We start from the raw sequence: 27,334 nt of genomic DNA on the forward strand, positions 1-27,334 counted from the left end.
CATGCAGCCTCCGTTTTAGTGTCAGGTCCAGACCCCCTTCTAATTTTGCAGTTTATGGGGGGAGAGATTAATTAGGCTGTCTACTAGAAACCATAGCAACCAATCATAGCTCAGCTTTCATTTCATTTTCTCCTCTTGAAGAATGAAAGCTGCACTGTGATTGGTTGCTATGGGACACAATGACAATTTACCCAACAAACAACCTCTCGTTAGCTCATGCTGCTGAGTTGCGGGGGTCTTACTTTATTTAAATGCCATCCACTGAATGCATTTCTCTTCTCGTGCCAAATCCGGAGTTTATAAAAGATTCCCAGGTCTGGGAGCTCGATCTGTAAAAGATAAAATACATGAAGTGCATCCATGCGCAATAAAAATGGGAATACACTATTTTATAGAGACAGAAAACAGCAATTTTTCATCTTTTTCCTCCCTTTTTTCCAAGAGCTGTACCAGGCTTGTTTTTGGATTTATTTTTTTTTGCAGGACGAGGTGTCTTATTGAATGCACTTGCCAAATATTAGACTGAAAAATGGGGTAATAAAGAATCCAAGTGAAGTAAAATAGTAAAAAAAACACAAAGTTCACCATTATTTTTTAGACCTTCCGGTCAGTACAATTAGACAAATGCCAAGTTTGTATTTTCTTAATTTTTTTTTTATTAGTGGGTAAAGTAAAAATTCAGAACTTTATGAAAAAAAAATAAAAGATTACTTTTGCCGACCCTTAGGGTATGTGTCCACGTTCAGGATTGCATCAGGATTTGGTCAGGATTTTTCATCAGTATTTGTGTGGGTAATAAATGCAGAAGTGGTGCATATGTTTCTGTTATACTTTTCCTCTAATTGTTCCACTCCTGGTTTTGGCTACAAATACTGATGTAAAATACTGACCAAATCCTGATGCAATCCTGAACATGGACACATACCCTTAAAATTTTTATTTTTCAACTGGCGGAGCTACAGTACGTAGGACTTGTTTTTTTACGTGCCGAGCTGTCGTTTTTAGTGATACTATTTCGGGGTACATAAGAGGTTTTCATGGCTCTTTGTTGCCTTTTTTGAGGTTGGTACAGAGAATAAAAAAACGTTGACAGCTTTTCAATTTTTTTTCTCTATTTTATTTTAATGTAGGGGTTAAGGACTTTAATATTTTGATAGCTAGGACTTTCGTGCTCAAGATAATACCAAATATGATGGGCACCTGAGCAAACGGGGGGTGCTCGAACATATTTTTCTAGCACGCCAAAGACACAAGCATGGCGGATAACACCTGATTCCAGCACGTTCGCTCATCACTAGTGCCAGTCCATTCAACTTTTCGGAGCTAGAGTTGTTGAGTGGTTAAACCATTGGAGATAAGCTCCAGGCAGTAATTAGTCCCATTGGGTTGAGGGGATTATTCCCTTCTCTCTCTTAAGAACATGTGCATCTGAAAAATCACCTATGAAGGAGACTTTACACTTCGTAACCCAGTCACGGTGAATAGTATAAGCAGAGGTATTATACAGAAGGTTGTAAGCGTGACCTAAAATCTTTCCAACTGCTGCGTCAGACTGACTGGGACTCGAAAACAGTCTGAATACTTTATGACACGTGCGCGCATACATGGCAAATAGCTTCATGTCAAGTCTTACCATGAATTTGTCTGTTTGTCCAGTTTCGAAATTATCCGAGTTGTTGTCCAGCCTCATTTCATCTGACTTCCCCTTTTCCCCATAGACCTGAAAAAGTATATTTGCATCCGTCCCGGCATTTTTCACGTCACTTGTCCAAATCCAAAGAGACCACGGATGTTCTGTAAAACAGTGGTCGTTTTTAATGATGACACCAAGTTTCAGGAGTAAAGTCAAGCAATAAAGTAAGTAAGGTTATCCCCTACCCATGGGATCCAACTGCCGGGACCTGCATCGAACGGTGACTTTTATCTCCATTATAGAAAGGAGTGGCAGTGAACATTTTTGACCTCCATTCATTTCTCATGGGGCTGCTAAGTGCTGCACTTGGCTATTTTCCGGCACGTCCATAGAGAATGAATGGAGCGGCGGTCAGACGCCTGACCTGCAGCTTCATTTTATCATGGGAATAATAGTGTTCCGCCTAAGATAAAAATTCCATATTGGGCCAATCAGCACAGGTCCCAGGTAGTAGGACATCCAGTGATCCTGTACACTAGAGATGACTGAACCCGAACCCCAAAATTCGACATTTGCACCAGACAGTTACTGTCCAATGGTCAACGCTGAACATGGACTTCTCCTGGAAGTCTGTTGCAATGTTCGGAGTTCCAGGGGAAGTCTAGGAGGAGAGAGAGATATTTGGGTTCTGGTACCCAAACCAAACTGTGGAATAAAGTTCTGGTTCGAGAATTTCCACTTGTCCACTGATCCCTACTGATAATTTTATCTGGTAAAAATATGTTAAGGCCAGGTTCACATTACATGTCAGTCACATATCAATGAATAGCCAGGCCTTTCTCCGGGAAGGAACAACCACGGGAAGGGCAGCATCCAATAAAGGAGAATATCCAATAAAGGAAGACCACCTATGCCAAGCATGGTATCCATCCACAAACAGCTGTTTCGGGGTTTTTGCCCCTCATCAGTGTGGAGTAGGAAACTGGTTATTAGGAGCAGTGCCTGGTGAAAGGCTATGAAGGAACAGATGAATGACCTCGGGGAGACCAAAACATCCAACACTGCGGAGACACCATCACGTGTTTCTCAACGCAGTGATCCAGAACACTGCCCCCATCCCTTATGGGAAATATGCAAACGTATGTAAAGTAAGCTGCGGAGACACCATCACGTGTTTCTCAACGCAAGCAATGAATAGCCAGGCCTTTCTCCGGGAAGGAACAACCACGGGAAGGGCAGCATCCAATAAAGGAGAATATCCAATAAAGGAAGACCACCTATGCCAAGCATGGTATCCATCCACAAACAGCTGTTTCGGGGTTTTTGCCCCTCATCAGTGTGGAGTAGGAAACTGGCTATTAGGAGCAGTGCCTGGTGAAAGGCTATGAAGGAACAGATGAATGACCTCGGGGAGACCAAAACATCCAACACTGCGGAGACACCATCACGTGTTTCTCAACGCAGTGATCCAGAACACTGCCCCCATCCCTTATGGGAAATATGCAAACGCATGTAAAGTAAGCTGCGGAGACACCATCACGTGTTTCTCAACGCAAGCAATGAATAGCCAGGCCTTTCTCCGGGAAGGAACAACCACGGGAAGGGCAGCATCCAATAAAGGAGAATATCCAATAAAGGAAGACCACCTATGCCAAGCATGGTATCCATCTACAAACAGCTGTTTCGGGGTTTTTGCCCCTCATCAGTGTGGAGTAGGAAACTGGCTATTAGGAGCAGTGCCTGGTGAAAGGCTATGAAGGAACAGATGAATGACCTCGGGGAGACCAAAACATCCAACACTGCGGAGACACCATCATGTGTTTCTCAACGCAAGCAATGAATAGCCAGGCCTTTCTCCGGGAAGGAACAACCACGGGAAGGGCATGCATGCATTTACTTTACATGCGTTTGCATATTTCCCATAAGGGATGGGGGCAGTGTTCTGGATCACTGCGTTGAGAAACACGTGATGGTGTCTCCGCAGTGTTGGATGTTTTGGTCTCCCCGAGGTCATTCATCTGTTCCTTCATAGCCTTTCACCAGGCACTGCTCCTAATAGCCAGTTTCCTACTCCACACTGAGGGGCAAAAACCCCAAAACAGCTGTTTGTGGATGGATACCATGCTTGGCATAGGTGGTCTTCCTTTATTGGATATTCTCCTTTATTGGATCCTGCCCTTCCCGTGGTTGTTCCTTCCCGGAGAAAGGCCTGGCTATTCATTGCTTGCGTTGAGAAACACGTGATGGTGTCTCCGCAGCTTACTTTACATGCGTTTGCATATTTCCCATAAGGGATGGGGGCAGTGTTCTGGATCACTGCGTTGAGAAACACGTGATGGTGTCTCCGCAGTGTTGGATGTTTTGGTCTCCCCGAGGTCATTCATCTGTTCCTTCATAGCCTTTCACCAGGCACTGCTCCTAATAGCCAGTTTCCTACTCCACACTGATGAGGGGCAAAAACCCCGAAACAGCTGTTTGTGGATGGATACCATGCTTGGCATAGGTGGTCTTCCTTTATTGGATATTCTCCTTTATTGGATGCTGCCCTTCCCGTGGTTGTTCCTTCCCGGAGAAAGGCCTGGCTATTCATTGCTTGCGTTGAGAAACACGTGATGGTGTCTCCGCAGCTTACTTTACATGCGTTTGCATATTTCCCATAAGGGATGGGGGCAGTGTTCTGGATCACTGCGTTGAGAAACACGTGATGGTGTCTCCGCAGTGTTGGATGTTTTGGTCTCCCCGAGGTCATTCATCTGTTCCTTCATAGCCTTTCACCAGGCACTGCTCCTAATAGCCAGTTTCCTACTCCACACTGAGGGGCAAAAACCCCGAAACAGCTGTTTGTGGATGGATACCATGCTTGGCATAGGTGGTCTTCCTTTATTGGATATTCTCCTTTATTGGATGCTGCCCTTCCCGTGGTTGTTCCTTCCCGGAGAAAGGCCTGGCTATTCATTGCTTGCGTTGAGAAACACGTGATGGTGTCTCCGCAGCTTACTTTACATGCGTTTGCATATTTCCCATAAGGGATGGGGGCAGTGTTCTGGATCACTGCGTTGAGAAACACGTGATGGTGTCTCCGCAGTGTTGGATGTTTTGGTCTCCCCGAGGTCATTCATCTGTTCCTTCATAGTCACATATCAATGGCACTGTCAGAGCTTTCTTCTGAAGACCTGAAAAATGAGATGCTGCATATCTGCCGGCGCGGATGTTGACTTTAATGAAGCAGACGCATTGACTATGCTCTCTGACCCCAATTTTCACAAGAGGTGTATCTTCATATAAACACCCAATTGTCTAAAATTGTCGAGGTCACTGAGATTATTTGCTTGCCCATGTTTCCTGCTACCATTTTATCAACTCTAAGAACTGTTGTAGGTAGTCTTTAGTGGGACAACTGTAAAATAACAGGATAGAAAGAAACGTAAAAGGAGTCCAAAAGATGCCAACGGTCCGAAGTCTGACAAAGCTTGGTTGGATTTAAGGCCAATATTAAAAAGGGCAATGGAAAGACCGCTATCAATGGCCCCAAATGTCATCAGATAATATCAGCTCAAGAAGTCCAAACGACTGACTAGAGTTTAAACAGTTCCGAAGGTTCGTTGGTTGGTTACTGGTGGAAACTCTAATGATCGTTCACTACGGTAAAAATAGCCGATATCGTTCACCTTTCTTCTCGGGGAGGACATCATGACTTACTTTGGCGGGTATTCAAATGCGATGTAACAAATAACCACTGCAGTATTTTTCTTTTTTTTTTTTACTCACTTTTCTGCCTTTTCTGACGCAGGGAAATCATTTCATAGAGTTCCCGTTCTATCAACCCATCTCCTTCATCCACATCCAGCCATCTGCCGCATGGAAAGGTCTGCTCAATTCCTGTGAAAGGGCAGTAGACGACCACCTACATGACAAAAGAAGAAGGTAATTCTAAGTCCATGAAACTTTACTTTATTTCTCGCTCAGATGTGTCCTTAGCAGATCCTCGCCAACATCTCTGTCATTGATTTAAAATGGGGCTGATTTACTAAGCTTCATCTACATGCTTAAATAAGTCCTCCGCCTTCCATCAAAGCTTTTATCTTCTTAATATACTGCAGTTATATTATATAGCACTGTGTACTTACAATTGCATCATTTTGCCTTTCTACCCAGCTAATTATTCTCTTTTCCCTGCAAAAATCATTCCCCTCTTCAACTCCTGACCCAGCTGCTCCCCCCTCCACCCTGCCAGGGACTTTTGCAGTGACTTATGCGTCATGGAGAGAACACTCACCTCCTTTTTCTACATAGAGCTTAGAAGGATTCAGCTAGTCAGTTTTTAGTAATGCAAAGTCATAGACCTAATGGAAAAGGAAGAATTGTCATGGTAGAAAGGCAAAATGAGCAATTGTAAGTACACAGTGCTGTATAATCTGGTGACTGCAGTTTATTAGAATGCAGAATTTGTACCACATTTACTATGCACATGAGGGGCAGTATTATAGTAGTTATATTCTTGTACATAGGAGCAGTATTATAGTAGCTATATTCTTGTACATAGGAGCAGTATTATAGTAGTTATATTCTTGTACATAGGGGCAGTATTATAGTAGTTATATTCTTGTATATAGGGGCAGTATTATAGTAGTTATATTCTTGTACATAGGGGCAGTATTATAGTAGTTATATTCTTGTACATAGGGGCAGTATTATAGCAGCTATATTCTTGTACATAGGAGCAGTATTATAGTAGTTATATTCTTGTACATAGGGGCAGTATTATAGTAGTTATATTCTTGTATATAGGAGCAGTATTATAGTAGTTATATTCTTGTACATAGGGGCAGTATTATAGTAGTTATATTCTTGTATATAGGGGCAGTATTATAGTAGTTATATTCTTGTACATAGGAGCAGTATTATAGTAGTTATATTCTTGTACATAGGAGCAGTATTATAGTAGTTATATTCTTGTACATAGGAGCAGTATTATAGTAGTTATATTCTTGTACATAGGGGCAGTATTATAGTAGTTATATTCTTGTACATAGGAGCAGTATTATAGTAGCTATATTCTTGTACATAGGAGCAGTATTATAGTAGTTATATTCTTGTACATAGGAGCATTATTATAGTAGTTATATTCTTGCACATAGGGGAGCAGTATTATAGTAGTTATATTCTTGTACGTAGGGGGCAGTATTATAGTAGTTATATTCTTGTACATAGGAGGCAGTATTATAGTAGTTATATTCTTGTTCATAGGGAGCAGTATTATAGTAGTTATATTCTTGCACATAGGGGAGCAGTATTATAGTAGTTATATTCTTGTACATAGAGGCAGTATTATAGTAGTTATATTCTTGCACATAGGGGAGCAGTATTATAGTAGTTATATTCTTGTACATAGAGGCAGTATTATAGTAGTTATATTCTTGCACATAGGGGAGCAGTATTATAGTAGTTATATTCTTGCACATAGGGGCAGTATTATAGTAGTTATATTCTTGTACATAGGGGCAGTATTATAGTAGTTATATTCTTGTACATAGAGGCAGTATTATAGTAGTTATATTCTTGTACATAGGGGCAGTATTATAGTAGTTATATTCTTGTACATAGAGGCAGTATTATAGTAGTTATATTCTTCTACATAGGGACAATATCATAGTAGTTATATTCTTGTAAATATGAGCAGTATTATAGTAGTTAAATTCTTGTATATAGGAGGCAGTATTACAGTAGTTATATTCTTGTACAAAAGAGCAGTAATATATATATATATATATATATATATATATATATATATATATATATATATATATATATATTTGTCTAAGGGGTACTTCCGTCTTTCTGTCGGAAACATCCGTCACGGAAATCCCGCGTCGCTGATTGGTCTCGCCAGCTGCCTGTCATGGCTGCTGCGACTAATCAACGACGGGCACAGTCCGATTAGTCCCTCCCTATTCCCCTGCAGTCAGTGCCCGGCGCCCACATACTCCCTTCCAGTCACCGCAAACACGGGGTTAATGCCAGCGGTAACGGACCGCATTATGCCGCAGGTAACGCACTCCGTTATCGCTGCTATTAACCCTGTGTGTCCCCAACTTTTTACTATTGATGCAGCCTATGCAGCATCAATTGTAAAAAGATGTAATGTTAAAAATAATAATAAAAAAAAAAACTGCTATTCTCACCCTCCGTAGTCCGCCCAGGCGCTCTTGGCTGCCGCCATCTTCCGTTCCCAGAGATGCATTGCGAAATTACCCAGAAGACTTAGCGGTCTCGCGAGACCTCTAAGTCATGTGGGTAATTTCACAATGCATCCTGGGAACGGAAGATGGTGGCAGCAGCGCGCGCATCGCCAGAGCTTCGCTGGATCCCGGCGGGTGAGTATATAACTATTTTTTAGTTTAATTATTTTTTTAAACAGGGATATGGTGCCCATACTGCTGTATACTACGTGGGCTGTGTTATATACCGCGTGGGCTGTGTTATATACCGCGTGGCTGCTATATACTACGTGGCCAGTGATAGCTACTATGTGGGCTGTGTTTTGTACTGCGTGGGCTGTGCTATAAATTACGTGGCCAGTGTTATATACTATGTGGGCTGTGTTTTGTACTGCGTGGGCTGTGCTATAAATTATGTGGCCTGTGTTATATACTACGTCGCCTGTGTTATATACTGCGTGGCTGCTATATACTGCGTGGGCTCTGTTATATACTGTTTGGCCTGTGTTATATACTACGTGGCCTGTGTTATATACTGCGTGGCCTGTATTAACGCATCGGGTATTCTTCAATATGTATGCATGTATGTATGTATGTATGTATGTATGTATGTATGTATGTATGTATGTGTGTATATATATATATATATATATATATATATATATATAGCAGCCACATAGTATATAGCACAGGCCACATACTATTTGTCTGCTATATACTACGTGGCCTGTGCTATATACTATGTGGCTGCTATATACATACATACATATTCTAGAATACCCGATGCGTTAGAATCGGGCCACCATCTAGTAGTAGTTATATTCTTGTACATACGGGGCAGTGTTATAGTAGTTATATTCTTGCACATAGGGGGCAGTATTATAATATTTATATTCTTGTACATAGGGGCAGTATTATAGTAGTTATATTCTTGTACATAGGGGCAGTATTATAGCAGCTATATTCTTGTACATAGGGGCAGTATAATAGTAGTTATATTCTTGTATACAGGAGGCAGTATTATAGTAGTTATATTCTTGTACATAGGAGCAGTATTATAGCAGTTATATTCTTGTACATAGGGGCAGTATTATAGTAGTTATATTCTTGTACATAGGGGCAGTATTATAGCAGCTATATTCTTGTACATAGGGGCAGTATTATAGTAGTTATATTCTTGTACATAGGGGCAGTATTATAGTAGTTATATTCTTGTACATAGAGGCAGTATTATAGTAGTTATATTCTTGTACATAGGGGCAGTATTATAGTAGTTATATTCTTGTACATAGAGGCAGTATTATAGTAGTTATATTCTTCTACATAGGGACAATATCATAGTAGTTATATTCTTGTAAATATGAGCAGTATTATAGTAGTTAAATTCTTGTATATAGGAGGCAGTATTACAGTAGTTATATTCTTGTACAAAAGAGCAGTAATATATATATATATATATATATATATATATATTTGTCTAAGGGGTACTTCCGTCTTTCTGTCGGAAACATCCGTCACGGAAATCCCGCGTCGCTGATTGGTCTCGCCAGCTGCCTGTCATGGCTGCTGTGACTAATCAACGACGGGCACAGTCCGATTAGTCCCTCCCTATTCCCCTGCAGTCAGTGCCCGGCGCCCACATACTCCCTTCCAGTCACCGCAAACACGGGGTTAATGCCAGCGGTAACGGACCGCATTATGCCGCAGGTAACGCACTCCGTTATCGCTGCTATTAACCCTGTGTGTCCCCAACTTTTTACTATTGATGCAGCATCAATTGTAAAAAGATGTAATGTTAAAAATAATAATAAAAAAAAAAACTGCTATTCTCACCCTCCGTAGTCCGCCCAGGCGCTCTTGGCTGCCGCCATCTTCCGTTCCCAGAGATGCATTGCGAAATTACCCAGAAGACTTAGCGGTCTCGCGAGACCTCTAAGTCATGTGGGTAATTTCACAATGCATCCTGGGAACGGAAGATGGTGGCAGCAGCACGCGCATCGCCAGAGCTTCGCTGGATCCCGGCGGGTGAGTATATAACTATTTTTTAGTTTAATTATTTTTTTAAACAGGGATATGGTGCCCATACTGCTGTATACTACGTGGGCTGTGTTATATACCGCGTGGGCTGTGTTATATACCGCGTGGCTGCTATATACTACGTGGCCAGTGATAGCTACTATGTGGGCTGTGTTTTGTACTGCGTGGGCTGTGCTATTAATTACGTGGCCAGTGTTATATACTATGTGGGCTGTGTTTTGTACTGCGTGGGCTGTGCTATAAATTATGTGGCCTGTGTTATATACTACGTCGCCTGTGTTATATACTGCGTGGCTGCTATATACTGCGTGGGCTCTGTTATATACTGTTTGGCCTGTGTTATATACTACGTGGCCTGTGTTATATACTACGTGGCCTGTGTTATATACTGCGTGGCCTGTATTAACGCATCGGGTATTCTTCAATATGTATGAATGTATGTATGTATGTATGTATGTATGTATGTATGTATGTATGTATGTATGTGTATATATATATATATATATATATATATATATATATATATATATATAGCAGCCACATAGTATATAGCACAGGCCACATACTATTTGTCTGCTATATACTACGTGGCCTGTGCTATATACTATGTGGCTGCTATATACATACATACATATTCTAGAATACCCGATGCGTTAGAATCGGGCCACCATCTAGTAGTAGTTATATTCTTGTACATACGGGGCAGTGTTATAGTAGTTATATTCTTGCACATAGGGGGCAGTATTATAATATTTATATTCTTGTACATAGGGGCAGTATTATAGTAGTTATATTCTTGTACATAGGGGCAGTATTATAGCAGCTATATTCTTGTACATAGGGGCAGTATTATAGTAGTTATATTCTTGTATACAGGAGGCAGTATTATAGTAGTTATATTCTTGTACATAGGAGCAGTATTATAGCAGTTATATTCTTGTACATAGGGGCAGTATTATAGTAGTTATATTCTTGTACATAGGGGCAGTATTATAGCAGCTATATTCTTGTACATAGGGGCAGTATTATAGTAGTTATATTCTTGTATACAGGAGGCAGTATTATAGTAGTTATATTCTTGTATACAGGAGGCAGTATTATAGTAGTTATATTCTTGTACATAGGAGCAGTATTATAGCAGTTATATTCTTGTACATAGGGGCAGTATTATAGTAGTTATATTCTTGTACATAGGAGCAGTATTATAGTAGTTATATTCTTGTACATAGGAGCAGTATTATAGTAGTTATATTCTTGTACATAGGGGCAGTATTATAGTAGTTATATTCTTGTACATAGGAGCAGTATTATAGTAGTTATATTCTTGTACATAGGAGCAGTATTATAGCAGTTATATTCTTGTACATAGGGCAGTATTATAGTAGCTATATTCTTGTAAACAGGGTTAATAGCAGTGTTAACGAAGTGCGTTACATACACCGCGGTCTGTTAACGCTGGCATTAACCCTGTATGAGCGCTCAGCACTGACTGCAGAGCAGTAAAGCAGCGGCCATGTCGCTGCCAGACTAAAGCCATCGCTGATTGGTCGAGGCAATGGTCGTGGGCGTTTTGCCACGACCAATCAGCGACTTGGATTTCCATGACAGACAGAGGCTGCGACCAATGAATATCTGTAACAGACAGAAAGAAAGAAAGACAGAAGGACAGACGAAAGTGACCCTTAGACAATTATATAGTAGATAGCTGTGCAATACACTATGTGACTGTGTTATATAGTACATGGCTGTGCAATATACTACATGGCTGTGCAATGTACTACATGGCTCTGCTATATACTACGTGGCTATGTTATATACTACGTGGCTCTGCTATATACTACGTGGCTATGTTATATACTACGTGGCTCTGCTGTATACTACGTGGCTGACCAATATACTACATACCTGTGCAATACACTACGTGGCTGTGTTATATACTACGTAACTCTGCTATATACTACGTACGCTGCGTTGCACACTACGTAGCTCTGTTATATACTACGTCGGTTGTTTTATATACTACATCACTGTGCAATATAGTACGTAGCCTGTGCTATAAACTACCTATATATTCAAGAATACCCGATGCGTTAGAATCGGGCCACCATCTAGTAGTAGTTATATTCTTGTACATAGGAGCAGTATTATAGTAGTTATATTCTTGTACATAGGGAGCAGTATTATAGTAATTATGTTCTTGTATATTGGGGCAGTATTATAGTAGTTATATTCTTGTACATAGGGAGCAGTATTATAGTAATTATGTTCTTGTATATTGGGGCAGTATTATAGTAGTTATATTCTTGTACATAGGAGCAGTATTATAGTAGTTATCTTCTTGTACATAGAAGCAGTATTATAGTAGGTATACACTTGTACATAGGGGCAGTATTATAGTAGTTATATTCTTGAACATAGGGGGAAGTATTATAGTAGTTATATTCTTGTACATAGGGGTCAGTATTATAGTAGTTATATTCTTGTACATAGGGGTCAGTATTATAGTAGTTATATTCTTGTACATAGGAGCAGTATTATAGTAGTTATATTCTTGTACTTAGGGAGCAGTATTATAGTAGTTATATTCTTGTACATAGGGGCAGTATTATAGTAGTTATAGTCTTGTACATAGCAGCAGTATTATTGTAGGTATATTCTTGTACATAGGGGAGTATTATAGTAGTTATATTCTTGTACATAGGAGCAGTATTATAGTAGTTATATTCTTGTACATAGGGAGCAGTATTATAGTAGGTATATTCTTGTACATAGGAGCAGAATTATAGTAGTTACATTTTTGTACATAGGGGCAGTATTATAGTAGTTATATTCTTGTACATAGGAGCAGTATTATAGTAGTTATATTCTTGTACATAGGGGCAGTATTATAGTAGTTATATTCTTGTACATAGGAGCAGTATTATAGTAGTTATATTCTTGTACATAGGGGCAGTATTATAGTAGTTATAGTCTTGTACATAGCAGCAGTATTATAGTAGGTATATTCTTGTACATAGGAGCAGTATTATAGTAGTTATATTCTTGTACATAGGAGCAGTATTATAGTAGTTATATTCTTGTACATAGGGGCAGTATTATAGTAGTTATATTCTTGTACATAGGGAGCAGTATTATAGTAGTTATATTCTTGTACATAGGGGCAGTATTATAGTAGTTATATTCTTGTACAGGAGCAGTATTATAGTAGTTATAGTCTTGTACATAGCAGCAGTATTATAGTAGGTATATTCTTGTACATAGGAGCAGTATTATAGTAGTTATATTCTTGTACATAGGAGGCAGTATTATAGTAGTTATATTCTTGTACATAGGGAGCAGTATTATAGTAGTTATATTCTTGTACATAGGGGCAGTATTATAGTAGTTGTATTCTTGTACATAGGGGCAGTATTATACTAGTTGTATTCTTATACATAGGAGCAGCATTATAGTAGTTATATTCTTGTACATAGGAGCAGTATTATAGTAGTTATATTCTTGTACATAGGGAGCAGTATTATAGTAGTTATATTCTTGTACATAGGGGCAGTATTATAGTAGTTATATTCTTGTACAGGAGCAGTATTATAGTAGTTATAGTCTTGTACATAGCAGCAGTATTATAGTAGGTATATTCTTGTACATAGGAGCAGTATTATAGTAGTTATATTCTTGTACATAGGAGGCAGTATTATAGTAGTTATATTCTTGTACATAGGGAGCAGTATTATAGTAGTTATATTCTTGTACATAGGGGGCAGTATTATAGTAGTTATATTCTTGTACATAGGAGCAGTATTATAGTAGTTATATTCTTGTACATAGGAGCAGTATTATAGTAGTTATAGTCTTGTACATAGCAGCAGTATTATAGTAGGTATATTCTTGTACATAGGAGCAGTATTATAGTAGTTATATTCTTGTACATAGGAGGCAGTATTATAGTAGTTATATTCTTGTACATAGGGGGAGTATTATAGTAGTTATATTCTTGTACATAGGAGCAGTATTATAGTAGTTATATTCTTGTACATAGGGGCAGTATTATAGTAGTTATATTCTTGTACATAGGGAGCAGTATTATAGTAGTTATATTCTTGTACATAGGGGCAGTATTATAGTAGTTGTATTCTTGTACATAGGGGCAGTATTATACTAGTTGTATTCTTATACATAGGAGCAGCATTATAGTAGTTATATTCTTGTACATAGGAGCAGTATTATAGTAGTTATATTCTTGTACATAGGGAGCAGTATTATAGTAGTTATATTCTTGTACATAGGGGCAGTATTATAGTAGTTATATTCTTGTACAGGAGCAGTATTATAGTAGTTATAGTCTTGTACATAGCAGCAGTATTATAGTAGGTATATTCTTGTACATAGGAGCAGTATTATAGTAGTTATATTCTTGTACATAGGAGGCAGTATTATAGTAGTTATATTCTTGTACATAGGGAGCAGTATTATAGTAGTTATATTCTTGTACATAGGGGGCAGTATTATAGTAGTTATATTCTTGTACATAGGAGCAGTATTATAGTAGTTATATTCTTGTACATAGGAGGCAGTATTATAGTAGTTATATTCTTGTACATAGGGGGAGTATTATAGTAGTTATATTCTTGTACATAGGAGCAGTATTATAGTAGTTATATTCTTGTACATAGGGGCAGTATTATAGTAGTTATATTCTTGTACATAGGGAGCAGTATTATAGTAGGTATATTCTTGTACATAGGAGCAGAATTATAGTAGTTACATTTTTGTACATACAGGACCCTATTATAGTAGATATATACTTGCAGTGGGCACTAAATTCCACATTAGACACTTTAGCCTCTTGAAGCTCAGGGAGGGGGTTAACAGATAACATTTTAGACAGTGGTTGCTGGAGTTCTTGGCAGTGTACACTCCATGCTTTGCTGATATTATTTTTGTCAGTACAAAAAGACTAGATTGATGTATTAGCAAGAACAGGACAGACAGGCCAGTGTGTGAGGTGACAAAGTGCAGATGAAATTGACTCTGAAAACTCGAGGGAGCACAGATTTGTAAAGAGATTTTTCAGAACAGAGCTTTGTGTGTCTGCCCGTATTCCCGGCATTCAGTATTAGGCTCTGATTTGTATGCTCCATGTTGTTCATGGTGACAGCTGCAGCGACAGTGTGAATGACAGTGTCTATGCTCTGGCTCATGAGACGTTGCAAAACTACAACACCCAGCATGCCCTGAAAGCTGTAACTACTGTATTGAGAGGAAGTTTTTAATAGTAATATGGTTAAGAATGGGTATCTACTGTATATAATTGATAGATTATCTCTTTAATGATCTAGCTGAAAATATTAGTGACTGACCTTCTCGCAATACCACCCGGAGCTGACCCCTCTCCCGTCATGGCCGATGGTCACTCTGCTGAGGGGGCTGAGCAAGGCAGCAATCTCAATATTAAAGATGTCAATTCTCGCTCGTTCAAACTCTCCTCCTTCCAAAAATATCTTTCCGCTGTTCTTTAAACCCTTCGATCCATGGAGGATAATGTGAACCTTGGAGTTTGTGCCAGCACCCCGGATGTCTCCCGTCATTATAGAAACATTGTACACAATTCCTGAGAATTTAAGAATAAACATGGTTGGCATCCAACATTCCATCTGCCATTCGCTAAAGCACTTTATTCAGGTTCAAGGGGCTACTAAAAAAAAATAAATAAATAAAACAAAACACAAAAAATGTAAAAATTTAAAGTTGAAATTACCCACCAAAAAAACCCTCGCATTTGGAATCTCCACATTTGTAAAAGTCTGATTCACCAAAAAATAAAATTAGTTAACCCATGTGGTAAGAAAAAGAATTGAATAAATTAATATTTACATTTTTTTTTTAATTATCTCACCTCCTCAAAACAATGTAAAAAAAAAAGCTATGTAAAAGTCATATGTACCCCAAAATATCAAATAAAGTTGGCCCAGCAGAAAACTAGTCCTGACACAGCTCGCTATAGGGACAATTTAAATAGTTTTGAGTGTGAGAAAATGAACACAAAAATTTTTTTTTTCATTAATATGATTTTTTTATTTTTTTCTTTAAGTAGTGTTTAAAAAACATACAAATTTGATATTTCTGTAATTGTACTAACCTGCAGAATGCAGCGACTCAGTAATTTTTACTGTAAAGTTAACGTCTTGAAAACAATAGCGGAAAGAATCTGTACATTCTACATGTATAGACGTCAATATGGAGCTGGTCTCTTTGCGGAAATATCGGATCCTGCACTTTCTACAAGATTTTGGAGGCGTTTGTGGGAATTTTTACCCCTTTATCCAGAAGAGCATTAGTGAAGTCTGACCTGCAGCCATCATATTATATATCACTGTGCACTTACAATTGCTCATTTTGCCTTTCTACCAGCTAATTATTCTCTTTTCGCTCCTCTATGTAGAAACAGGAAGTCTCTTGTCCCTGCATTTATCATTCCCCTCTTCAACTCCGGACCCAGCTGCTCTGCCTCCCCCACCTGCCATTGACATCGCTGTGACTCATGACTCATACAGGCAAAAATTGACCTCCTGTTTCTACATAGAGCTTATGGTGCTTTCACATTGCTTTCTGTGTCCTTGTCAGGGCATACGTCCGAAATTCTCAGCAAAAAGGAGTCGGGACGCAAGTGCCGATGGGGCCATAGGCTGTAATGGTGACGGCAGAGCGAATGTGAGCTCTGACATGCACTATTTTCGGGAGTGTACACCTACAGGAAGCGGACACTCAGACGTAGTCTACTACTGAAAGGACCCTTAGAAGGATTCAGCTAATCGGTTTTAATCATATGGTGTCATAGACCTAATGGAAAAGAGAAGAATTATCTGGGTAGAAAGGTAAAATGAGCAATTGTAAGTAAACAGTGCTGTATAATATGATGGCTGCAATATATTAAGAGGATAACATTTTTGATGGGAGGAGGAGGAGGAGAGTTTCTTTAAGATTTTTCTTCACTGGAACAAAGAGGTTGAGACTGAGCCCTGATAAGAAGCCCATAGCATTATCCACCTCCACCATAAGTACAGCGGGCACAATGCAGTCAGGAGGTAACGTTCTCCATGACCAAACCCAGACTCCTCCATCAGACATCAGATAGAGAAGTGTGATCCATCACTGCACAGAACACGTCTCCTCCAGAGCCCAGTGGTGGCGGCTTTACACCACTCCATCCAACGCTCGGCATTGTGCTTGGTGATGTATGGCTACATTCAGCTCCTCAGCCATGAACCTCCCTCCCGGGGGCGCAGTGTTTGTGCTTTTGTTCTAACTCCTCATTTGCTCCTCAGCACTCAGCCCCCAGAGGTTATACACCTGGGACGAGGGGCCGGAAGTTATACATTGGAGAGTAGGGGCAAGATGCTACACACTGGAGGGGAAGGGGCCGAATGTTATACACAAGAGGAGAGGGGAAGGGTGTTATACACAGTGGGGGGAGGGATTGGAGGTTATGCACCCGGGGACGGGGGACTTAAACACCGGTGCAGATGGGCCAGGCGTTATAAACTGGGGGAGTGGGGCTGTGTCTTATACAGGGGGGGGTGATTGGAGGTGATACACTGGGGGGCAAGGGGCCAAATGTGTGAGGAGCTTGCAACTTTCTAAAGACTATTGAACTCTGGAGTAGACGCTGAAATCAATGATTAAGATATGTGTCCAAATACTTTTCAGCAAATAATGTATGCGAATGTGTACAGCTCCCGCCTCCGCCATAGACCGACAATATAGCAGGCAACAAAGCACCGCCAAATTTTATTTTATAACAACCTCCCTACCTGTTGCCTCACTTCCCCCAACAAGAAGATCCCTCTGGATTTTCCCATCATCTTCATCAATGGCAAACCAACGAGAACAAGGAAATTCATAGATCGCCTTGTTACCGATGTCTTCAATGATTACCTGATAAAAGACGGGAAATTAAAGTTCATCAGTGACTGTATTCATGAAACCAATAAACAAATGGGAAGGTGCAGTCAGCACAGGACATGATAACAGAATGGAACAAGCAGGACTTTCCAAAAACCTTTTTAGCTCTTAAAGGGGGTTTCCCACGAACAAAGTTAATTTTAGTCAATATTTTAATTTAAGTCTTTGAATAATAATAATAAGTTCCACAATTGGATGTGTTTCAATAAAATGTTCCTGTGCTGAGATAATCTTATAAATGTGCCCCTGCTGTGTACTGTGTAATGGCCGTGTATCACCGTGCAGGACCATGGTCTGATCACACCACAGCTCCTGGGCAGGGGAGGGAGCAAAAGAGTATACAGACATTACAGCAGGGGATCACAGCTGATTCTTCCTAAGAGGTAAAACTTTGCTTAAAAACAGGCAGGGAAAGGTTTACCTCACAGAAAGAATAATCTGTGATCCCCTGCTGTGTTGTCTGTATACTCTTTTGCTTCCTCCCCTGCCGAGGAGCTGTGGTGTTATCAGACCATGTTCGTGCACGGTCAGACACAGAAATTACACAGTACACAGCATGGGCACATTTATAAGATTATCTCAGCACAGGAACTTTTTTTTAAAACACATCCAATTGTGGAAATTATTATTATTCCAAGATCTATTGATTAAAACCAACTTTGTTCATGGGAAAGCCTCTTTAAGGGCATGTGCAGACAAGGGTATTTGCAGTCCGGGTCTGATCTGACAAAACATTGGATCGCACTCAGACCAATGTTATCCTATGGGGCTGTTCACGTGTTCGATTTATTTCTTCGGACAGAGACTGTAAGAGGATGTCAAAGGTGGATCTGATATTTGGTTCGATCTCGTCCATGCGAGTCAAGGAGTCGGCGAGAAACATCGGACTGCACTCGGAAGACATCTAAGTGCAGTCCGAGTTTTGCTGGAGAAGATGGAGACATTTTTTCCCCATACTCTCCTCATGTGAGAGCATCAGATCACATTATGCTGACACTTATCAGAGAGTGATCAGCGGATCATTTACATAATCAGCCCGATTCTCTGCACCTAACTGTTTTTTTGCATTTTGGTAATGGGGATTAGTGAACACATATGTCTTTATAGGATCTAGAACACCACAGGGGCCCATACATCAGACCATCATACTGGGAGAGGCCCAAGTCCAATTTTTTTGCAGCTTGGCCCACAGGACGCCAGTTACGCCACTGCCTATGGTGTCACTAATGATGCTCACTGCTGCACTCAGCTTTGAATTGGATGGTGATTGTGTAAGACTTACATGCATGCATGCTCAAATAAATATTTTTAGTACAATTTTTTTTTTAATCTATTTTGTCATGCCTCGATATAAGTTCTGACCCCATGTAGGACCCAGGGGATGGAAGAGGCTCCCTAAAAATGTGGCACTTGCACAATCACAGTGGTGCCTACATTGAGCCGATCAACTTTGGATTCGGACACCCGCCATTCAAGCATTTCCCCAGTACAGACCTTTTCTAGGAACCATCCAGCCGACCCTCCTTTGTTATTGTGACCGATTGTAATTTTCCGAATTTTTCCTAAGTTTGGCGCATCGATGGTAAATTTGTCCTCCGCCCCCTTTTCGAAGTTGTCTTTATCGTTGTCCAATCTTCTCTCTCCTGACAATAACAGTAAGAATATCAGCCCCAGAAGAAGAGAATCACCTGTACGACCCCTTCGTTATCCGCGCTATCATTACAAACCAGTGATTACATTTTTCATCATACTTGCTAATTATAGAGAGCTAATCAAATTGCTTTGAAAAAAATATATTGAAATTAAAAAACGTTCTAAGTAATACAAAACTAAAAAATTAAGAAAAACTTACACAGTAAGTAGTTGTTTGATATTAAGAGCAACAGCGCCACTAGAAATAAAGGCAGGAAGTGGTACTGCAGCTCGAGGTACAGTGAAGAAAGTTTGCATAAGTTTTAAAGCAGATCTGTCAGCAAATTTTGAAATATAAACTGCATACATTATATAGATCTCTTAGACCTTATGGGTCTGGTGTACTTACTATAACAGTCCATATTAGAATAGCTGTATAATTTCGAAATAAAATTGAACATTTATAAAATGCTCTTTTATATATTAGGTGGGGAAACGTTCAAATAAGGGTTCTACAGCCATTCTGATTCCCACAGTAACAAACCCAATTTCACCAGGTCCAAGAGATCAAATTAATTATTTTTCAGTTTTTATTATGAACAGATCTGCTTTAAAAGCTTTTGATTGATTTTACAGTAACATTAGTCAACATAGTATCACATTGCAAAAAAATTCGTATTGCTTATCCTGCACTGACTCTACGATATAGCTTATACTATGCTCAAGATGAATTATTATTACTTATGATGTACTGATCCTGAGTTACATCCTGTATTATACTCCAGAGCTGCACTCACTATTCTGCTGGTGCAGTCACTGTGTACATACATTACATTACTGATCCTGAGTTACATCCTGTATTATACCCCAGAGCTGCATTCACTATTCTGCTGGTGCAGACACTGTGTACACACATTACATTACTGATCCTGAGTTACATCCTGTATTATACTCCAGAGCTGCACTCCCTATTCTGCTGGTGCAGTCACTGCTTACATACATTACATTACTGATCCTGAGTTACATCCTGTATTATACCTCAGAGCTGCACTCACTCTTCTGCTGGTGCAGTCATTGTGTACATACATTACATTACTGATCCGGAGTTACATCCTGTATTATTCTCCAGAGCTGCACTCACTATTCTGCTGGTGCAGTCACTGTGTACACACATTACATTACTGATCCTGAGTTACATCCTGTATTATACTCCAGAGCTGCACTCACTATTCTGCTGGTGCAGTCACTGCTCACATACATTACATTACTGATCCTGAGTTACATCCTGTATTATACCCCAGAGCTGCACTCACTATTCTGCTGGTGCAGTCACTGTGTACATACATTACATTACTGATCCTGAGTTACATCTTGTATTATACTCCAGAGCTGCACTCACTATTCTGCTGGTGCAGTCACTGTGTACATACATTACATTACTGATCCTGAGTTACATCCTGTATTATACTCTAGAGCTGCACTCACTATTCTGCTGGTGCAGTCACTGTGTACATACATTACATTACTGATCCTGAGTTACATCCTGTATTATACCCCAGAGCTGAACTCACTATTCTGCTGGTGCAGTCACTGTGTTCATACATTACATTACTGATCCTGTACTGATCCCGAGTTACATCCTGTATTATACCCCAGAGCTGCACTCACTATTCTGCTGGTGCAGTCACTGTGTACATACATTACATTACTGATCCTGTACTGATCCTGAGTTACATCCTGAATTATTCTCCAGAGCTGCACTCACTATTCTGCTGGTGCAGTCACTGTGTACATACATTCAGGGCCGTATTTGCCACTAGGTTCTTAAGGGCACGTGCCTAGGGCGGGACGATGTAGGGGGGGGCTGCACCTGAGCAGGTTTTTTTTCTTTTTTTAATTAAAGTCCGGGCTCACCTCCTGCCCGCCCGCCTGCCTGCCTCCTTGAAGACGTCATACTCACCCTACTCCAGCGATGCCTGGTCTCGGCGCCGGCAGCTCGTCCTGTGTGAGCGGTCACGTGGTACCGCTCATTAAGGTGATGAATATGGATGTACATTCATGACCTTAATGAGCAGTACCACGTGACCGCTCACGCATGAAGAAGGTGCTGCCCCGGGACAGAGATGGAGGGATGTCTGGCACGGTGTGGGAAAGGTGATTATGACAGCCAGGGAGGATGGGGGGAGGATGAAGGAGGACGGGGAGCCGAGCCATGCAAGATGGGAGCGGGGAGCCGAGCCATGCATACAGGATGGGAGGGGGGGGTGAGATGAGCCATGCATACAGGATGGGGGGGGGCGAGATGAGCCATGCATATAGGATGGGAAAGGGGGAGATGAGCCATACATACAGGATGGGAGGGGGAGAGATGAGCCATGCATACAGGATGGGAGGGGGAGAGATGAGCCATGCATACAGGATGGGAGGGGGGGAGATGAGCCATGCATACATGATGGGGGGTGAGATGAGCCATGCATACAGTATGGAGGGGTGAGATGAGCCATGCATACAGGATGGGAGGGGGGGTGAGATGAGCCATGCATACAGGATGGGAGGGGGGGGAGATGAGCCATACATACAGGATGGGAGGGGGGAGATGAGCCATTCATACAGGATGGGGGGAGATGAGCCATGCATACAGGATGGGAGGGGGGTGAGATGAGCCATGCATACAGGATGGGAGGGGGGGTGAGATGAGCCATGCATACAGGATGGGAGGGGGGGAGATGAGCCATGCATACATGATGGGGGGTGAGATGAGCCATGCATACAGTATGGAGGGGTGAGATGAGCCATGCATACAGGATGGGAGGGGGGGTGAGATGAGCCATGCATACAGGATGGGAGGGGGGGGAGATGAGCCATACATACAGGATGGGAGGGGGGAGATGAGCCATTCATACAGGATGGGGGGAGATGAGCCATGCATACAGGATGGGAGGGGGGTGAGATGAGCCATGCATACAGGATGGGAGGGGGGGTGAGATGAGCCATGCATACAGGATGGGAGGGGGAGGGGGAGATGAGCCATGCATACAAGATGGGGGGGAGATGAGCCATGCATACAGAATGGGAGGGGGGGAGATGAGCGATGCATACAAGATGGGAGGGAGGGGGCCATTATGCAGTATGGAGCATCATGTGTGGCCATTATACAGTATTGAGCATCAAGTGTGGCCATTATACAGTATGTAGCACTGTGTGGCCATTATACAGTACTGAGCATTATGTGTGGCCATTATGCAGTATGGAGCATCATGTGGGGTCTTTATACAGTATAGAGCACTGTGTGGCCATATTTTTTGGTTTATAATTATTGTTTATGAAACAGTGTGATCAGCAGTGCTAAATGGCTGCGGTTGGGGCGTGGATATGGATGTGATTAATTGTGAAATGGGTGTGGTCAGAGGCGTGGCCTAAAATTTGCCGCTGCGCGAGCGCAGCGGAAACTTTATCCCGCTTTCCCTTCTTCAAAAATTGGGAGGTATGATACTGCATTTGCCGGATCGCGACAAGTGCCGCAAATGTCCACAAATCTTATAGGAAATTAATGAGGCAGAACGCAGTGTTGCCGTAAGTGATCTGTTACGCAGCAGATGTGGAAAAACTACCCGATCTGTTGCAAAAGGCGACTTTCACATCCGCAATTTTTGTCACTGCTGATAGTGTCATACTTACCAGAGGGGGAGGCAGCACTAAAAGTGCCTAGGGCAGCAGAAACTCTAAATACGGCCCTACATACATTACATTACTGATCCTGAGTTACATCCTTTATTATACCCCAGAGCTGCACTCACTATTCTGCTGGTGCAGTCACTGTGTACATACATTACATTACTGATCCTGAGTTACATCCTGTATTATACCCCAGAGCTGCGTTCACTATTCTGCTGGTGCAGTCACTGTGTACATACATTACATTACTGATCCTGAGTTACATCCTGTATTACACCCCAGAGCTGCACTCACTATTCTGCTGGTGCAGTCACTGTGTACATACATTACATTACTGATCCTGAGTTACATCCTGTTTTATACCCCAGAGCTGCACTCACTATTCTGCTGGTGCAGTCACTGTGTACATACATTACATTACTGATCCTGAGTTACATCCTGTATTATACCCCAGAGCTGCACTCACTATTCTGCTGGTGCAGTCACTGTGTACATACATTACATTACTGATCCTGAGTTGCATCCTGTATTATACCCCAGAGCTGCACTCACTATTCTGCTGGTGCAGTCACTGTGTTCATACATTACATTACTGATCCTGTGTTACATCCTTTATTATACCCCAGAGCTGCACTCACTATTCTGCTGGTGCAGTCACTGTGTACATACATTACATTACATTACTGATCCTGAGTTACATCCTGTATTATACCCCAGAGCTGCACTCACTATTCTGCTGGTGCAGTCACTGTGTACATACATTACATTACTGATCCTGAGTTACATCCTGTGTTATACCCCAGAGCTGCACTCACTATTCTGCTGGTGCAGTCACTGTGTACATACATTACATTACTGATCCTGAGTTACATCGTTTATTATACCCCAGAGCTGCACTCACTATTCTGCTGGTGCAGTCACTGTGTTCATACATTACAGTACTGATCGTGTATTGCTTTCTTATTGAGCTGACTATTTGAACACTTGGTCCTGTATAGCTGAATTATAGGAGCCCAGCTCTGCAGTTAGGGATGTGCCTGACTTGCTGACTGATCTCAGTACTAACAATCCCATGGTAATTGGCTCTCCGTAGTATAATGCAGGCTGTCAGTACTGGTACAAGGTAAGTAATGGAATGCATTTACTAAATGACTACAATGTTCAAGAAGAAAGTATCTATTTCTAAATACAACGTCGGCCATACAGCACGAGGAGCCGCTGACTTTATCCACCTTTTCATTTGTCACTTCTTTCCATTGCCTAGAGCCACGCTGCATGGGACTGCACCCAGAGCTGCCAGACTCATGTTATACTGTATGTTGAATATATCTTGGATACAATTTATAAAGTTACACCAACAAAAGTCAAAAAACGATACTTTACCGTACCTGTGTCTCCCTTTTCACCAAAAATATTCAGGAACACATCAGCATCCGTTCCGCTGCCGTTGGCGGAGCCAGTAAACACACGGGCAATATATTTATTCACTACAAGAAAAACAGGACATGGGGAGAAAAGTGAATAAATTGTACCCATGAGACCTTTTAGCATGTCGTGTGTCACTGTATACGTGGGATGATTCCATTTCTGGCCATTTTATGCCCTATACTTGACATTTTTAATAATATTTCCCCTTTGCAGTTAACATCTCAATTTTTCAGTTGCCTCTGAGCTAGTGGGTGGAGACTGGCTGCTATGCTGTCTCTCATGTGCAGCACACAGCCATGAGGGATTCCTGCTTTCCTGTCTCTCTGCAGCACATTTTCAGAAACACCAACATTCTGGGCATTATGCAGCTATACCTGTGAAATAAAACACTTACTAGAAAGCAGCATCACGGTTCTGTGTGTCTCAATCTGCTCCTCTCTCCTTCTTTCTCTACCTGAAACAAGTTTCTGATATTCGCTTGATCTATTGTTTTAACCAAAGTTTGGTAAAACACCACCAACAATTTATTTCCTGTGGACTAGATATATTTTATTTATTATAATTAATCATTTATTTGTTACATTTTTTATTATTAATATTATTATTATTTTATTTGATTGTATTTTATCTACTTAAAGGTCATTTTATTAAGATACATTCTGAGGAATAACTTCAAATCTCAGAGTATCATTGGTGGATCCAGAGGAAAACTCAGATTAGGCCCCACCCCCGAAGAGCCCTTTTTTAAAATTATTTTTATTTTTATTTTTATAAAAAGGTATATTGAAAGTAGAAGTAGAGCAATCATAAGTGCATATAATAAGTCATCCAACAAATTGGGAATACAACTATGAGTAAAAGATGGACGTCACCAGTAGAAGGGAGATTATATAGAATGTGTAACAATATATAACAGGTGATATTAACAAGTGCGGGGGAAGAGACAGACAAGGGGAAGGGGTTAGAAGTGGCGAGGGTCCAGTTTAGATTCTTTTGACGTTGTTCAGGTGAACTGATGACACTTATTACGGGTTAATAACTAACGTGAGGATGGGGTAGATGGAGTATCTTTCAGGATGGGTGTCCTGGGGGTGAATTTCCTAAATTGGCTCCAAGAAGTCCAGGTTTCTGTAAAGTTTGACTGATTTTTGAGTTCCCAGCTCGAACGTTCCTCAAGTCTGAAAATTGTCTCCATTGAGCGGTAGAGGAGGGAGAGTTAGATTTCCAGAAAGTAGGAATCAGAATTCTTGCCGTGGCCAATACATGTCTAAGAGGACTTAGTGTGTTTTTAGGTATATTGTCTGGAAAAAGGTGGAGGAGACAAAGTTCAGGAGGAACAGTCAATTTCAGTTTGAGACTGTGGTTAACAATGTGGAGGATCTCAGACCGGAAGGCTTTGAATTTCGGGTAGGTCCACCACATGTGACAGTACGAGGGTCTCCAGGATGGCGTGCCATACTTGTTATTAAATGTATGAAGTTTGGCCAGAGTGATAAGCCATCTAGGTACACGGACACATCTGGGTGTAAGCTTCGGGCGAGTAATGTTTTATCTGTTTCTGTGGTGAGAAAGTTCTGTTTAGCTCTTGTTCCCATTTACTCAGATTGCCCTTTTTTATAATAAGAGTTATTTTGGTAATTTTTCTAAGATATTTACTTGGGTTGCGTCTGCAGTAGTTGTGAAACTTATGATTTTGACAATTTAGGGCTGCACCCAGACGAAGCGGGTGGGACGAACCGACGATTCGGGCTACGAATGTTGGAACATAAATGGACCCTTAAGATTTACGAGATGCTGATGGCCAGCGCACATACCTTTGGGCACATCCATGGGGTTGAGGCTACCCAGCAGATCCCTGACGTACAGCCCATCGCCATCCTCCTTGCTCAGCCAGTTGTTACATGCGAAGTAGAATCGTAAATGAGGCCTGTTCATGTCGGTGACGATCACACGATCAAGGTACCACCCTGCGTTCATCCCTGTGTTGTCGTGCTCAATTCTAGTAAAAAAAAATAAATGGGAGCTCTAAGGGTTGGAGTTAGTGATGTGCGAACATGGTTGGGTAAAGTGTTATCTGAGCATGCTGGGATGTTAACCGAGTGTCTTCGGGGTGCTCGAATATTATGTTCGAGTCCCCGCGGCTGCATGTCTCGCGGCTGTTTGACAGTCCCAACACATGCAGGGATTGTCCAACAAACAGGCAAATAGAGGAGAGACATGCAGCCGCGGGGACTCAAACATAGTATTCGAGCACGCCAAAGACACTTGGTTAGCACTCGAGCATGCTCAGATAACACCTTATCCCAGCACGTTCGCTCATCACTAGTTGGAATATCTCTCACAGATCAATAATCATTATATGTGATGGTAAAAACAACATAAAGGAAAATTCTAACAATACCAAAAAACAGTAATTGGCTATTGTGACCAAATATATGAGCTGACATTTTTGTCATGGTCTATTCAGCATTCTAACCCACTTTTCCTGTAACAGAATCACAAGGAGACTCTCAGTTTAATAGTTAAACCATGAAAATAGATTGGATCTTGGAAAAAGAGTTCGAAAAAAAGATTTAATATAATATAATATCATCGTTTTATAAAGTCTATTTATTAGTTGGTTGTTTTTTTTTAATTAATATTTAAAAATTAAACATATAAACTAGATGATTAAAGTTACTCATGGGCGGGGCATAGATCTACTGTGATCCGCATGGGATGGTCTTATTTTCATAAAGTAATTATCTATTTT

At 40.9% G+C, this 27,334-nt stretch overlaps 1 protein-coding gene and 1 long non-coding RNA gene across 2 annotated transcripts in view; one reads left to right on the plus strand and one right to left on the minus strand.

The window, feature by feature from the left end:
* The window catches only part of LOXHD1 (lipoxygenase homology PLAT domains 1), a 261,656-nt gene that overhangs the window by 131,489 nt on the left and 102,833 nt on the right, over positions 1-27,334 (minus strand). The window contains exons 10-17 of the mRNA XM_077283599.1: positions 26,397-26,581; positions 24,543-24,641; positions 19,342-19,490; positions 17,697-17,820; positions 15,246-15,496; positions 5,402-5,537; positions 1,634-1,794; positions 243-329 (exon numbers count right to left, since the gene is read on the minus strand). Coding sequence (XP_077139714.1) covers positions 243-329; positions 1,634-1,794; positions 5,402-5,537; positions 15,246-15,496; positions 17,697-17,820; positions 19,342-19,490; positions 24,543-24,641; positions 26,397-26,581 — 1,192 coding nt within the window. The remainder of the gene's footprint in view (positions 1-242; positions 330-1,633; positions 1,795-5,401; positions 5,538-15,245; positions 15,497-17,696; positions 17,821-19,341; positions 19,491-24,542; positions 24,642-26,396; positions 26,582-27,334) is intronic.
* On the plus strand, positions 198-26,408 carry LOC143804958 (uncharacterized). The gene is made up of 4 exons (XR_013221140.1): positions 198-314; positions 1,719-1,857; positions 5,424-5,557; positions 26,288-26,408. It is a non-coding gene; the product is annotated as an uncharacterized LOC143804958 (long non-coding RNA).

This window comes from Ranitomeya variabilis, chromosome 1 (genome assembly GCF_051348905.1).
Source record: "Ranitomeya variabilis isolate aRanVar5 chromosome 1, aRanVar5.hap1, whole genome shotgun sequence".
NCBI lineage: Eukaryota > Metazoa > Chordata > Amphibia > Anura > Dendrobatidae > Ranitomeya > Ranitomeya variabilis.